This window comes from Microtus oregoni, unplaced genomic scaffold (genome assembly GCF_018167655.1).
Source record: "Microtus oregoni isolate MIOR12 unplaced genomic scaffold, Mior012 000002F_ref0000024, whole genome shotgun sequence".
Classification (NCBI taxonomy): Eukaryota; Metazoa; Chordata; class Mammalia; order Rodentia; family Cricetidae; genus Microtus; species Microtus oregoni.
The window spans coordinates 56,674,952-56,686,998 of NW_024543061.1; the positions used below are offsets into that span (position 1 = coordinate 56,674,952).

Consider the following 12,047-nt stretch of genomic DNA (forward strand, 5'->3'; position numbering starts at 1 on the left):
GTGTCCTGCTTCTATGTCCTTCTTTGTCCCTCTGCAGCAGAGTTCATGGAAAGCCTACAGGACCCAGACCTGAACGTGCGCAGGGCCACACTCACCTTCTTCAACTCAGCCGTGCACAATAAACCATCACTAGTCCGGGACCTCTTGGATGACATCCTACCCCTTCTCTACCAGGAGACTAAGATCCGCCGGGACCTCATCCGAGAGGTACAGTGCCTGTGGACACCTGGCATGACCTAGCCCCTTGTTTGCTGTCCCTTGAGTCTCCTGTGCCTCGCTGTCAAGGCTCACTGAGTTCTAGGAGTGAAGCTCACACAGGCGTCAGGGTCACATGACTCCCCAGCTGTGACCTAGACAGGGCAACCCAGTGCCCCCCGAGCGTTAGTTTCCTCTGGAGCTAAGTGAGGACAACCACCATGCCTGTACCACAGGAATGTGCCCGAAGCACTCGGCGCAAGCTCTGGTGCTTAGTGGGGCATGGTCAGCATGAGCATCCTAGTCCCCAAATGTGCTGCCTCCTGTGACATCCTGTGACAGGTTCTAATTAAAGTGTAGGCACCCTACAAATATTATCTGAAACTGTCTTCAGGCATACGAAGAGGGGCTTATTAGACATAAATAGATAGAGTGTGTGTTTAGACTCAGGTCCCTTCTCCAGGGTGTCTCTCTGAATGAGCAAACGTTTTGAAATCCACAATCCAACCAAACCCAAGCTCCTGAACCTCAGGTGTCAAGCATGTAGGATTATTGGGTTGTAATGTCAGCAACTGTTGTCAATCCACCAGAGTCTCAAGTTCCAGGACTCAGACAGCTACCCTGTACTTGGCTTCTGCCACCGTGGTGCTCAGCTTGGCCTCCAGTAGAGAGGGGGTTAGGAGGGCCAGACTGGTGGAGAGAGCTAAAGGGGTAGGGAGTTGAGGTGATTGACAGCCAAGTCATCCCACAGCACACTGTGGAGGGCTGAGGAGGAAGCAGTGCTCTCGAGAGGGGTTGGAGAAAGTTTCTACAAGAAGGGCATTTCAGTTGGGGTTTAAGGCAGAAACTTTACTGGCAGAAGCCAGATCTCATGGTTAAATCTTTAGAGGACTTGGTTCTTTGAGTCTGGTTCTGATTCACCAGCTGTGTGTCTTTGAGGACATCGGTTACCTCTCTGAACCTAGTTTCCATGTCTGTTGAGTGGGATTGTTAACAGCATCTTCTTCCTAAGGTTTTCACTATGTTCTGGAGACAGAATCTTATGTAACCTAGGCAGAGAATGACCCTGCACTTCTGCTCCTCCTGCTTCCACCTCCTGAGTGCTGAGTTCCAGACGTGTGCCATCATGTTCTCTTTACTCAGTGCTGGGGATCAAACCTGGGTCTTTGTGTACTAGGCAAGCCTTATCCCCAGACCTTCCTAAGACATCCTTAGGACTCGAGTAAGATGTCATCTGTCAGGCAAAAGTTGCAGCTCAGTTGCAGAACATGTGCTTAGTGTACTTGAGATCCTATGCTGCACATCGCGGCCCCCGTCTGCGCTCTATGCGCTAGAACCCAGTTCGTGAGCTTCGGGCAAGGGGCTGGAGGTTGAGAGTACACACGCAGAGACAGACCGACACACAGACCTTCAAACACTGGTGCCAAAAGCTCCTCTTTAATAGCACCATGGAGGCTTAAATACCCTGCAGTCGATGGCCAACAGGTGAAAATCCCATCCTCTGATCATCTAGGCAAAGCACAGCTTTTAGTAACTTCCATTAGAAGGCACTAGACAGGGAAGAGCAGCTGAAGGCCAGGACTCCAATTGGTCCCAACAGTCTACACACACATGCACACCCCACAGGACCTGACTGCCTGCTCAGGGGTATGGCCTTTGGGAGAAGGGATGCTGCAAGCTGAGCTGATTCCTGAAGCTCGCTAGCATGAGGCATGACTTGGGGCCAAGACACAATGCTGAGCAGGTGGGGTGAGTTGCAGAAATTAGGAAAGAGGCTCTGCACCCCTAAAACCTCTGTGTCCTTCCTTTCTACAGGTGGAGATGGGGCCCTTTAAGCATACGGTGGATGATGGGCTGGACGTGAGGAAGGCAGCCTTCGAGTGCATGTACTCGCTGCTGGAGAGCTGCCTGGGCCAGCTGGACATCTGTGAGTTCCTGAACCACGTGGAGGATGGGCTGAAGGACCACTATGACATCCGAGTAAGTTGTGCCCTTTTAGATGCAGGCCCAGCTCAGAGCAAGGGGAGCCAGGCACCATTAGGCCCCTGCCTGTTTGTCCCTCCTGCTGGCACCCCATGAGAACACCACTTCCTTGTCAAGAACAAGGAACCAGGTTGTAGATGTTTCTCAGGGTGTGCACTCTGGGTACACTAGATCCAAATCTGCTAGTATTGAAATGGCTTATGCCATTTTTGCTTTGTATCGTTTCAGTTGTTACCAACATTTAAAAATTAAGGGATTTTACATGAAAAATGGTTGTTACTTTTGAAAACAATCCTTAATGCTAGGTAAATTCCCAGATTTCCATTGGACTAGTCTGTTTTCTGGTTTTTATTACTTAGTTTGGTTTTTTTTTTGTGGGTTTTTGTTGTTGTTGTTGTTGTTTTCCAAGAAAGGATTTCACTGTGTAGCCCTGGCTGTCCTGAAACTCGCTCTGTACATCAGGTTGGCCTCGGACTCAGAGATCCCCCTGCCTCTGCCTCCGGAGTTCTGGGATCAGAGGTGTGCACCACCACAGCTGACTGTTCTCTGTTACTATAGAGAAGAAATAAGCTGTGACTGGGTCTTCTTAAGAAAAGGAGGCTCAGAGCCTGGTATTGGATCTGCTTGACTCTGGTGATGTCACAGGGCAGGCAACTGAGCCGGGCATGAGGATGCTCATTTTATCATTCACTTTCATGAGAACCCAGGTCCTCTGAGACCCAAATTAACGCCTTCCAACAGTACCATCTCCAGTAACCTAGCCACTGCTGAACTCCTCTCAGCATTGCTGTGCTGGGGATCGAGCTTCCAGCACACGGGCTTTTGTGATGCACACTCGAGCTGTATCTAAATGCAGCATGTCCAAGCTAGTGTCATTGGGAGCTGAGGAGCTGCCGTGGTCCATGCCAGAGGCTTGTGAGCATGGGAACTGCCCCTCCCTGTGTCTTTTGTTATTCAGCCATCCTCACATGGCTAAGAGTGACTGGCAAGATTCAGCATCACCATTTATATCTTTTTTTTTTTTTTTGGTTTTTCGAGACTGGGTTTCTCTGTGGCTTTGGAACCTGTCCTGGAACTAGCTCTGTAGACCAGGCTGGTCTCGAACTCACAGAGATTCGCCTGCCTCTGCCTCCCGAGTGCTGGGATTAAAGGCGTGCGCCACCATCGCCCAGCACCATTTACATCTTCTAAGACCCAAAGAGTGGGTGTCTTGAGCAGGGCCCTGGAAGGACTTAGTTGTGGGTTTGTGGGGTGCAAGCCTGCTCTTCCCTTGGGTCTGGAGTCTATCTCACTAAGAGTTTCTTCTGCTTCCTTGGGCAGATGCTGACCTTCATCATGCTGGCCCGGCTGGCCACCCTCTGTCCTGCACCAGTCCTGCAGAGGGTGGACCGGCTCATCGAGCCACTCAGAGCCACCTGTACTGCCAAGGTATGCCTTGCCCCACCCTGCCTGGGCCCTGAAGTGCCTGGCAGGTCTAGTCCCTACTCACTGTGCCATGCGTACTGAAGTGGTGTGCTAGCTGCTTCCATCACCCCTGCTGCTCAAGAATGTTCTCCTGTTATCAAGGGCTAGAGAGCTTTACAGGCTCAGAGTCCTTCGTTAAAACCTCCTGGGTGCTGGCTGCACATGATCCCAGCTGGGGAGCTGGGCCTGACCCCTGTGAATGATCCATTGATTGGATTGATTGGCTGGCTGCTCCAGGGCAGAGCCATTCCTTATAGGGAGTATCTCGGGTCTTGAGGGGAATCTGGGGTGAAGGTGTCGTGGAAAGTTGTAATGTTGGTAACATCCTGGCACACTCCGGGTCCAAATAAGAACTTGTGTGGGTGTGTGACTTGTTTCTGGGAGTTGTGTGTCTAGAGGTCAGAGGTTGACTTCAGTTGTCTTCCTTGATCTTGCCACATCTTTTTTTCATGTGGTTTCACTTTGTAACTCTGGCTGTCCTGGAACCATGTCGACCATGGCCTAGAACTCGAGATCCACCTTCCTCCGCCTCCCAAGCGCTGGATTAAAGGTGTTTGCTACCACACCCAGCATTTTGTTTTTGTCTTTTGAGACAGGGTCTCTTGCTGAGCTTCTGGGTGCCCATGAGCTGCAGGGATCTGCTTGCATCAGCTCCTATGTGGGATCTGAACTCAGGTCCTCTAGCATCTACTCTGCCAACTGAACCATCTCCCTAACCCCACCCTTTGAGTTTTGAAAGAATAAGATTTAGCCAGGAAGAGGGCCAAGAATTTCAGTTTTAAGGAGAAACTCAAGAGTAGTGGTTTTGTTTTCCTTAAAAAACAAAAAACAAATTAAAATCTGAAAAAAAAAAGGGGGGGCGGGGCTGGAGAGATGGCTCAGTGGTTAAGAGCATTGCCTACTCTTCCAAAGGTCCTGAGTTTAATTCCTGGCAACCACATGGTGGCTCACAACCATCTGTAATGAGATCTGGTGCCCTCTTCTGGCCTGCAGACGTACACACAGACAGAATGTTGTATACATAACAAATAAATAAATTTAAAAAAAAAAAACAACAATAATCAAAAAAAACTATGATCCATAGGTAGACCTCAAAGCGATTCCTTCCTCCACTCTTGTCTTCCATGTAGCTGGGACTACAGGCCTGTGCCACCAGGCCCATTATTTTTATCATTTTCTTTTCTTTCTTTCTTTCTTTCTTTCTTTTTTTTTTTGTTTTTTTGTTTTTTTGTTTTTTTTTTTGTTTGTTTGTTTGTTTTGGTTTTTCAAGACAGAGTTTCTCTGTAGCTTTAGAGCCTGTTCTGGAACTAGCTCTGTAGACCAGGCTGGCCTCGAACTCACAGAGATCCGCCTGCCTCTGCCTCCCGAGTGCTGGGATTAAAATCACGTGCCACGGGCTGGAGAGATGGCTCAGTGGTTAAGAGCATTGTCTGCTCTTCCAAAGGTCCTGGGTTCAATTCCTGGAAACCACATGGTGGCTCACAACCATCTGTAGTGAGGTCTGGTGTCCTCTTCTGGCCTGTAGACATACACACAGACAGAATATTGTGTATATAATAAATAAATATAAAATCATGTGCCACCACCGCCCGGCTATTTTTCATTTTCTTTGTGCGGGTGGGGAAGGGGAAGGCAAAGGAAGGGGAAAGGACAAGAGACGAAGAGGGGGAGACAAAACACAGACACTCCTGTAGCCCAGGCTGGCCTTGAGCTCAACATAGAGCCAAAGATGACCTGACTTGTTCCTCCTGCCCGTGCCCCCACTGTTGGGCTTACCTGCTGTGTACCACTAACCAGATTTATGTGGTGCAGGGACAGGTCCCTTTTTCATCAAACCTGGAGCTTTGTGCATGCCAGGTGAAGCACTCTGTCAACGAAGCCACATATCCAGCCCCAAAGTTGTGATTTTTTCATGTAACACATTAGCAGATAAAGATGAAATCTGTGTCGATCAGATTGAAATCAGGCCTTCATTAACCTGAAACCTGTTTGTTTCCAATGGGTATCATGTCTCCCTCTGCAGGTCAAGGCTGGTTCCGTGAAGCAGGAGCTGGAAAAGCAGGACGAGTTGAAGCGCTCAGCAATGCGGGCAGTGGCTGCCCTGCTGACCAACCCCGAGGTCCGGAAGAGCCCCAGTATGGCTGACTTCTCTACCCAGATCCGATCCAACCCAGAGCTCACTACCCTCTTCGAGAGCATCCAGAAAGACTCAGCCTCTGGCCCCAGCATGGATTCTATGGAACTCAGCTAGCTGTCCCCACCACCAACCTCCCCTCCCACCCCAAGGGCCTTGGCCTCTCCTGTCCTTCCCAGCCAGCCTCAGTGCCTTCTAGGGCCCAGTGCCAGAGCTGGGCCCACTAACTCAGGACAGTCACTCATGCTGGGGTGATGCTCCACCACTTTTATACTGCACCCCACCCCCCAGTTCAGAGGCCAGCATCTGTAGGGGTTGGCTTCCTACTTCACTTTGGACTCCAAATGCCAGAAATTAGCACCCTGGCCAAGCACAGGGTTGTGTAGAGCCAGGCAAGCTCTGGGTCTGGGCCCAAGAAACTCAGAATGCCTCATTTCTAGTTAGTAAGAATTGTTTCGCTGGGCGGTGGTAGTGCACGTCTTTAATCCCAACACTCGGGAGGCAGAGGCAGGCGGACCTCTGTGAGTTTGAGACCAGCCTGGTCTACAGAGCTAGTTCCAGGACAGGCTCCAAAGCCACAGAGAAACCCTGTCTCGAAAAAAAAAAAAAAAAAAAAAAAAAAATTATTTCCAGGGAAGATGGCGTGATCACTAGACAGGCTTGGGCCCGCTGTTTGAAACACCTCACCTCACCAACTAAGGTGTGTAATGGTTTGTGTTTTTCCTGGGTGTGTAGTCGTTAGTACTGAAAATTCAAGCCTGACAGGCCAGAACCACCCCTAACACCCCCCACCCCCAGGGCAGCATTTCTGTGTAACCCAGGCTGTTGTGGAACTCACTCTGTAATCAAGCTGGCCTAGAGATCCGCCAGCTTCTGCCTGGGATTTAAGGTGTGTGCCACTACTGGCTGAGGCCAGTTTTGTGATTTGAATTAAAGAACAGATGTAAAGTCCTCACATGATTTTTTTTTTTTTTTAAGACAGGGTTTCCCTATGCAACAGCCCTAGGCGTCCTGGAACCCACTTCATAGACCAGGCTGGCCTCGAACTCACAAGAAACCCGCCTGCCTCTGGTATGGACCACCATGCCCTGCTTCCTCATGATTATTCTGTTTCGATAGTTTCCAGGCTGACTTGGTCCTGAAAATGCAAGAGCAAATGCTCCAGACCCATTACCCCAGCTGTTTAGGAGGCTGAGGCAGGATTCCAAGCTCAAGGTCATAATGAGCAATTTAGTAAGACCATGTGTAAAAGCTACAGTCAGGAGAAATGGCTGTCACAGGAAGAGCACCCTTCCATAGGACCTAGGTTCAATCCCCAGTCCCCATGGCAACAACTCCTGTCCCAAGGGATCTGAAGTCATCTCAGGGAACAGACGTCCAGGCAGGCAAAACAGATTAAAATATCTCAGTGGAGCTGGGTGGTGGTGGTGCATGCCTTTAATCCCAGGCAGAAACTGGCAGATCTCTAGGCAAGGCCAGCCTGGTCTACAAGAGCTAGTTCCAGGACAGGCTCCAAAGCTCCAAACCGTCTCGAAAAAACAAAACAAAAAACCAGCTCAATGGTGGAGCACTTGTCTGCCATGCACACTACCTTAGGTTCAACCCAGACTACAGCAAGGGGAAAAGTCCTTAAAACAACCAGTTCACGCCACAGCTGTTTATGGGGATTAATAGGGCTGCTAGTACACTGGGCATTCAAAGGAGTTGTAAGGCATTTTCAGTCGACAGGGTCTAATCTAGAGCAGCCTCATTCTAAAGGTGACAGAAGAGAGGCTGCAATGCATTTCTGTGTCCCTTGCCACACCCCTTAACAGTGGAGGACTGGAGACACTGTGTTATGGAACATCACCTTAAATCAAAACCAGATTACCCCGTGACTGCCCCTCTGCAGCATCTCATGTGGCAGAAATACACCTGCCAGTTTCATGAATTCTCAATCACTGTGGCTGTCAGTCCGAGTGAGGAGCCCTGTTCCACAAAGCTTCCTCAATCACATCTTAGGACACGCTAACAGCTGGGATGGTGAGAGCAGAGGGGGGGGGGTCGGCCCCCAGACTTCTCACTCCACGGTTTCATTGGCTCTGAATTCCCAAATGTTGCAGACCCACAGCTTGCCAAGCCCTTTCCCCTCTTCCTCACACCATCTTTGAGCAACCAAGGCTAGTATGGGATTTCCTGAGCCCCACTTGACTGCACAAATTGGAGGTCCCACTGGGGACTAAGAAGGAAAGACCAATCTCCAAACAGGCAGAAAATACCAAGTCGGCAGTTTTTGTGGTTTTATTTAAACACAAATAAAACGTGCACGCAAGCCATCTACTCATTCTCTTCGCTGCGCAGCCTGGCGTTGGGATTGGTGACTCTGATGGCCAGCTGCGCTGCTCTTTCCACGATGGCTTTTCGGTTCTTGGAGGAAACATTGTGAGCAATCTCAGCACAGTAAGACCTGAAAGAGAAGCATGCCAGTGAGCAGGGAGCACACCAGAAAAGGTCACCAGGGAGACAGTGACCTGCCCCTTGCCTCCCACTCCTCCGCCAGGCAGAGAGGCCCTGGCAAATGGCTCAATGAGCCCTGAAGGCACCAAGGCTTCTGCCGTGGTCTATGGCAGTGACAAGACTTAACTGGTCCAGAGGGGAAGCTGGATCCTCACCAGCCTGAGGTTCTTCCCCACACCTGCGCGACTAACCCACAATTCTTCCACCAGGAGCCCAAAGGCTTCCATTGCAACCACTGTGAGGAACACAGGTTCAAGTAGAGTGAGCAATAAACCCTGCCTGTGTTACCCCAGAGTGCCCACAACTGTCCTGATGAGCACATTCCCAGTAATGGAGGTGACCACGAAATCCCAGACAGGCAGCTGGACAGCAAACCCTGAGTCCAGACAGACCCCTCACTTCGCAGAGATACAACACTGGAGGCTGTATCTGGGGGGACAGAGCCAATTACCCCTTTGATCATGAAGCCCATGTACCTTGTTTCTTGCATCCATAACCATAAGCACACACCCACCATGACTCTACCATCCAGAAACTTTGTTTTCAGTGGTTTTTTCTATTGCAACTGCCTTTCAACTTCCCCTTCTCAGTTACACGGGGAAATGCCCGGAGAGAATGCAGTGAGCAGGTGCACCTGCTGGCTTTGATAAACAATGCCAAGCTGCTCTCAGGCAGATGAGGTGTATCCACAGGAAATGCAGCACCAACAGCTGCACCCACCGAGACAGAACACTGCCACCAACCTGCCTTCTGTACATAACTCCAAATGCTGACTCCCTTCATCTGCCTTCCAACCACCTCAGAGAACAGATCCTTATTGTCTGCATATCTCTATGGTCGGTCCTTTTCTCAGCTCCAACATAGCTGCATCACTGTGCAAATGCCCTTATCACAGCAGAGCCAAGCAAGGCTAGACTCCTCCCTCATCTCACACCACTACAGCTGGGTTCCAGACAGGACCATAAAGCATGCGGAACACCCACTGCATCAAGGGAGCCCCTCCCTCTTCTCCTGTCTCAGGTCTCAAACCTGAGCACACATGCCCCACTCTCAACCAAGGCAACATTTGGACTCCCTAACGAGCATCCTCTAAGATCCCACAAAGAGCATGCCCACTCCAGTGCCTCCATGGGCCTCTCGGGAGGCAGGCGCACTCCTACCCAGGCCAGAGCCCAACTCACTTGTTGCACATCAGCAGCACCTCCAGCTCCTTGACGTTGTGGACCAGAAACTTCCGGAAGCCACTAGGCAGCATGTGCTTGGTTTTCTTGTTGCTCCCATAACCAATGTTGGGCATCAGGATCTGGCCCTTGAATCTTCTCCGTACCCTGTTATCAATACCCCTGGGTTTCCGCCAGTTTCGCTGAAGACACACAGGCAAGTTAGTCTCTGCGAACTGCCAGCTCTTACTTGGCAGAAGGGGGCTAAATTCAAAGGGGACATGCCATACAGAGGGCACACTTGGTAACATTGCCTTCCTACTACTTCTTTATACACTTTAACATGCATGGGGTCTCTGTGTAGCCTGGCTGTCCTGGAACTCGCTCTTTAAACCAGGCTGGACTTGAACACAGAGATCCACCTGCCTCTGCTTCCTCGGTGCTGGGATTAAAGGCGTGCGCTTCTTTACACACTTTTAACAAAAAACCCCAAAAGCTCCCAAGGCCGTGACTCAGCCAAACTGCCAACAAAACCAAACCTTCCTATACCTGTCACACTCAGACACACACGGGCCAAGATAGGACAGGGCTGTGTGCAGTACAATGACTGCACACTCGTCTAAAGACCCAAGGCTGAGGGTGTGACTCAGTTGGTACAACTTTGTCTGGCATGCATGAAGCCCTGTTCTCCACCCCTAGCACTCAGACCGGAATTCAGCAGAGCTTTCCATTTGTGATTGTTTCAGAGAAAAGAAAAAAAAAAGGCGGGGCCCTGCCTAAGACAGGCATCAGGTAAGCGTCGGCTGTGTGAGCCCATCCAGCCAGCAACTGGTGACCCCTGGGCCCAGTGAGATGTCCTGCCTCATAAAATAAGATAGATATGGGGCTGGAGAGATGGCTCAGCAATTAAGAGCACTGGCTGACCTTCCAGGGGACCCAGGTTCAATTCCCAGCACCCACATGGCAGTTCATAACTGCCTGCAACTCCAGTTCCAGAGGACCTGACACCCTGACATAGGCACACATGAGGAAAAAGAACAATGCAATTAAAAGGTTTACAAGAAAAAAAAGCACACTGATTGCTCTTCCAGAGGTCCTGGGTTCAATTCCCAGCACTCCCATCTGATATGCAGACAAACACCCATTCGCATAAAATATATACATAGACAAATATATCTTAAAAAAAAAAAAAGTCAGGTGCAGAGATGGTTCAGAAGAAGTGCCTGCTGCCAAGCTGACAACCCAATTCCGATCACATGGACCCACATGATGGGGAGAAAATCCCCGGACCGTCACACACAGGAAAAATGTCATTTTAAAAGCAACTTCAATCAATGGACTGCCCTGAACAGGCGACACCAGAAATGCGTGCTTAAAACTTAACCTCCGCACTCTTTTCCCCCCAGGAACGCACACATACCTTAATCTTGACATATCGGTCTGACTGGTGCCGGATGAACTTCTTGGTCCTCTTTTTGACGATCTTGGGCTTCACCAGAGGCCGGAGGGCAGCCATGATGCCTATAAGAAGAGGCAGATCCACGTTATCGAAGAACCAGGGAGGGACAGCTGCTTGTCCAAGGCCTGAGTGATGTTGCAGAGTGTCTTCCAATCACCAGCTACTGAGCCAACTGGGAATGGAATGGGTACCTCTGCTAGGCTTGTTCTCCCTCCTGTTTCCGAAGCTGGCAGAATACTAGTCACTCTCCAGACGCGATCTCAAGAGGTCGGGGTCACCACAGCCATTTTGACCTCAATGAATGGCAGCAGCTGACCTATCACCTGCAGCAAACCACTCTGGTGGGCAAGGGGCAGCAAATCCCACCCCACTAAAGCTCCACAACCAAGCGGTCGTTAAGCTAGACCACCCTTCCTACACACCACCAGTGTGTCCCTCCCGGATCGCCTCGGGGCGCCAACAGAAAGGTTCCTTCTCTGTTCCCTCCACAGCCTGCTTTGTCGGGCACGTACTAAATACCCAGCGAAAACACGCTCAGCCGTCATCTCTGCTCCCTGGCACGTCGGAGGCCGAAGAGCGGCGGGGAAACGGCGTGCGGCACCCCAAGTCCACCGACCGCATGGCGCAAACCGGCCCCGGCTGCTGCCTGGCCCTAGGCGGACTCCGTAGCAGCGCGAGCGGCCAGTAGGCCCGGCCCGTGCACGCTCGCCTCTGCGGCGCCAGCGCCGAGTCCGACGCCGAGGCTGCCCCACCTAGCGATGCTAAGGCCTCTCCTCCCGCCGACCGGGCCGTGCCGAGTCCACAGACGGGCGGATGGCCGGCGATGCACACTCACCGCAAAGGAGATGGCAGCCACCTCGCAGGTAGCGCCGAGGAAGAAGGAAGAGGCGGTGACACGCAAGGGGTGATGGGAAGGAGCCTCAGGTCCTGGAAGGAAAAAGTGAGGCACTTCCGGCTCTGGGTTCGCCAAGGGACCCTAAGATGTCTCTCAGAAGTAATGCTGGACAAAGCAAACCAATGTACTAGAGTTCTGTAGTAGACATTAACATCTTGGAATGAACTAAAAATGTACCTTTCTCTTGGGACTACTTAAGAAATTTGGAATTCTTTCTGAGATAAGACCTGCGTGGTGAGCACCTACTTCCGCCCGAAGTGG

The 12,047-nt window shown here is 50.9% G+C and overlaps 2 protein-coding genes and 1 non-coding gene across 3 annotated transcripts in view; 1 reads left to right on the top strand and 2 right to left on the bottom strand.

Moving 5' to 3' along the window:
• The window catches only part of Cand2 (cullin associated and neddylation dissociated 2 (putative)), a 29,854-nt gene extending 23,125 nt beyond the window's left edge, over positions 1-6,729 (top strand). Inside the window, exons 12-15 of the mRNA XM_041634276.1 lie at positions 38-207; positions 2,011-2,175; positions 3,499-3,606; positions 5,666-6,729. Coding sequence (XP_041490210.1) covers positions 38-207; positions 2,011-2,175; positions 3,499-3,606; positions 5,666-5,893 — 671 coding nt within the window. The 3' untranslated portion in view covers positions 5,894-6,729. The remainder of the gene's footprint in view (positions 1-37; positions 208-2,010; positions 2,176-3,498; positions 3,607-5,665) is intronic.
• Positions 6,730-8,041: 1,312 nt separating this feature from the next.
• Rpl32 (ribosomal protein L32) lies at positions 8,042-11,775 on the bottom strand. The gene is made up of 4 exons (XM_041634285.1): positions 11,727-11,775; positions 10,853-10,953; positions 9,454-9,635; positions 8,042-8,222 (listed from the first exon to the last, which is right to left on the bottom strand). Exons 2-4 carry the CDS (start codon positions 10,946-10,948, stop codon positions 8,093-8,095), a joined length of 408 nt encoding a protein of 135 aa, XP_041490219.1. The 5' UTR covers positions 10,949-10,953; positions 11,727-11,775; the 3' UTR covers positions 8,042-8,092.
• Positions 11,022-11,161, bottom strand: LOC121443937. Its single transcript, XR_005973732.1, has one exon. It is a non-coding gene; the product is annotated as a small nucleolar RNA SNORA7 (small nucleolar RNA).
• Positions 11,776-12,047: the final 272 nt, after the last annotated feature.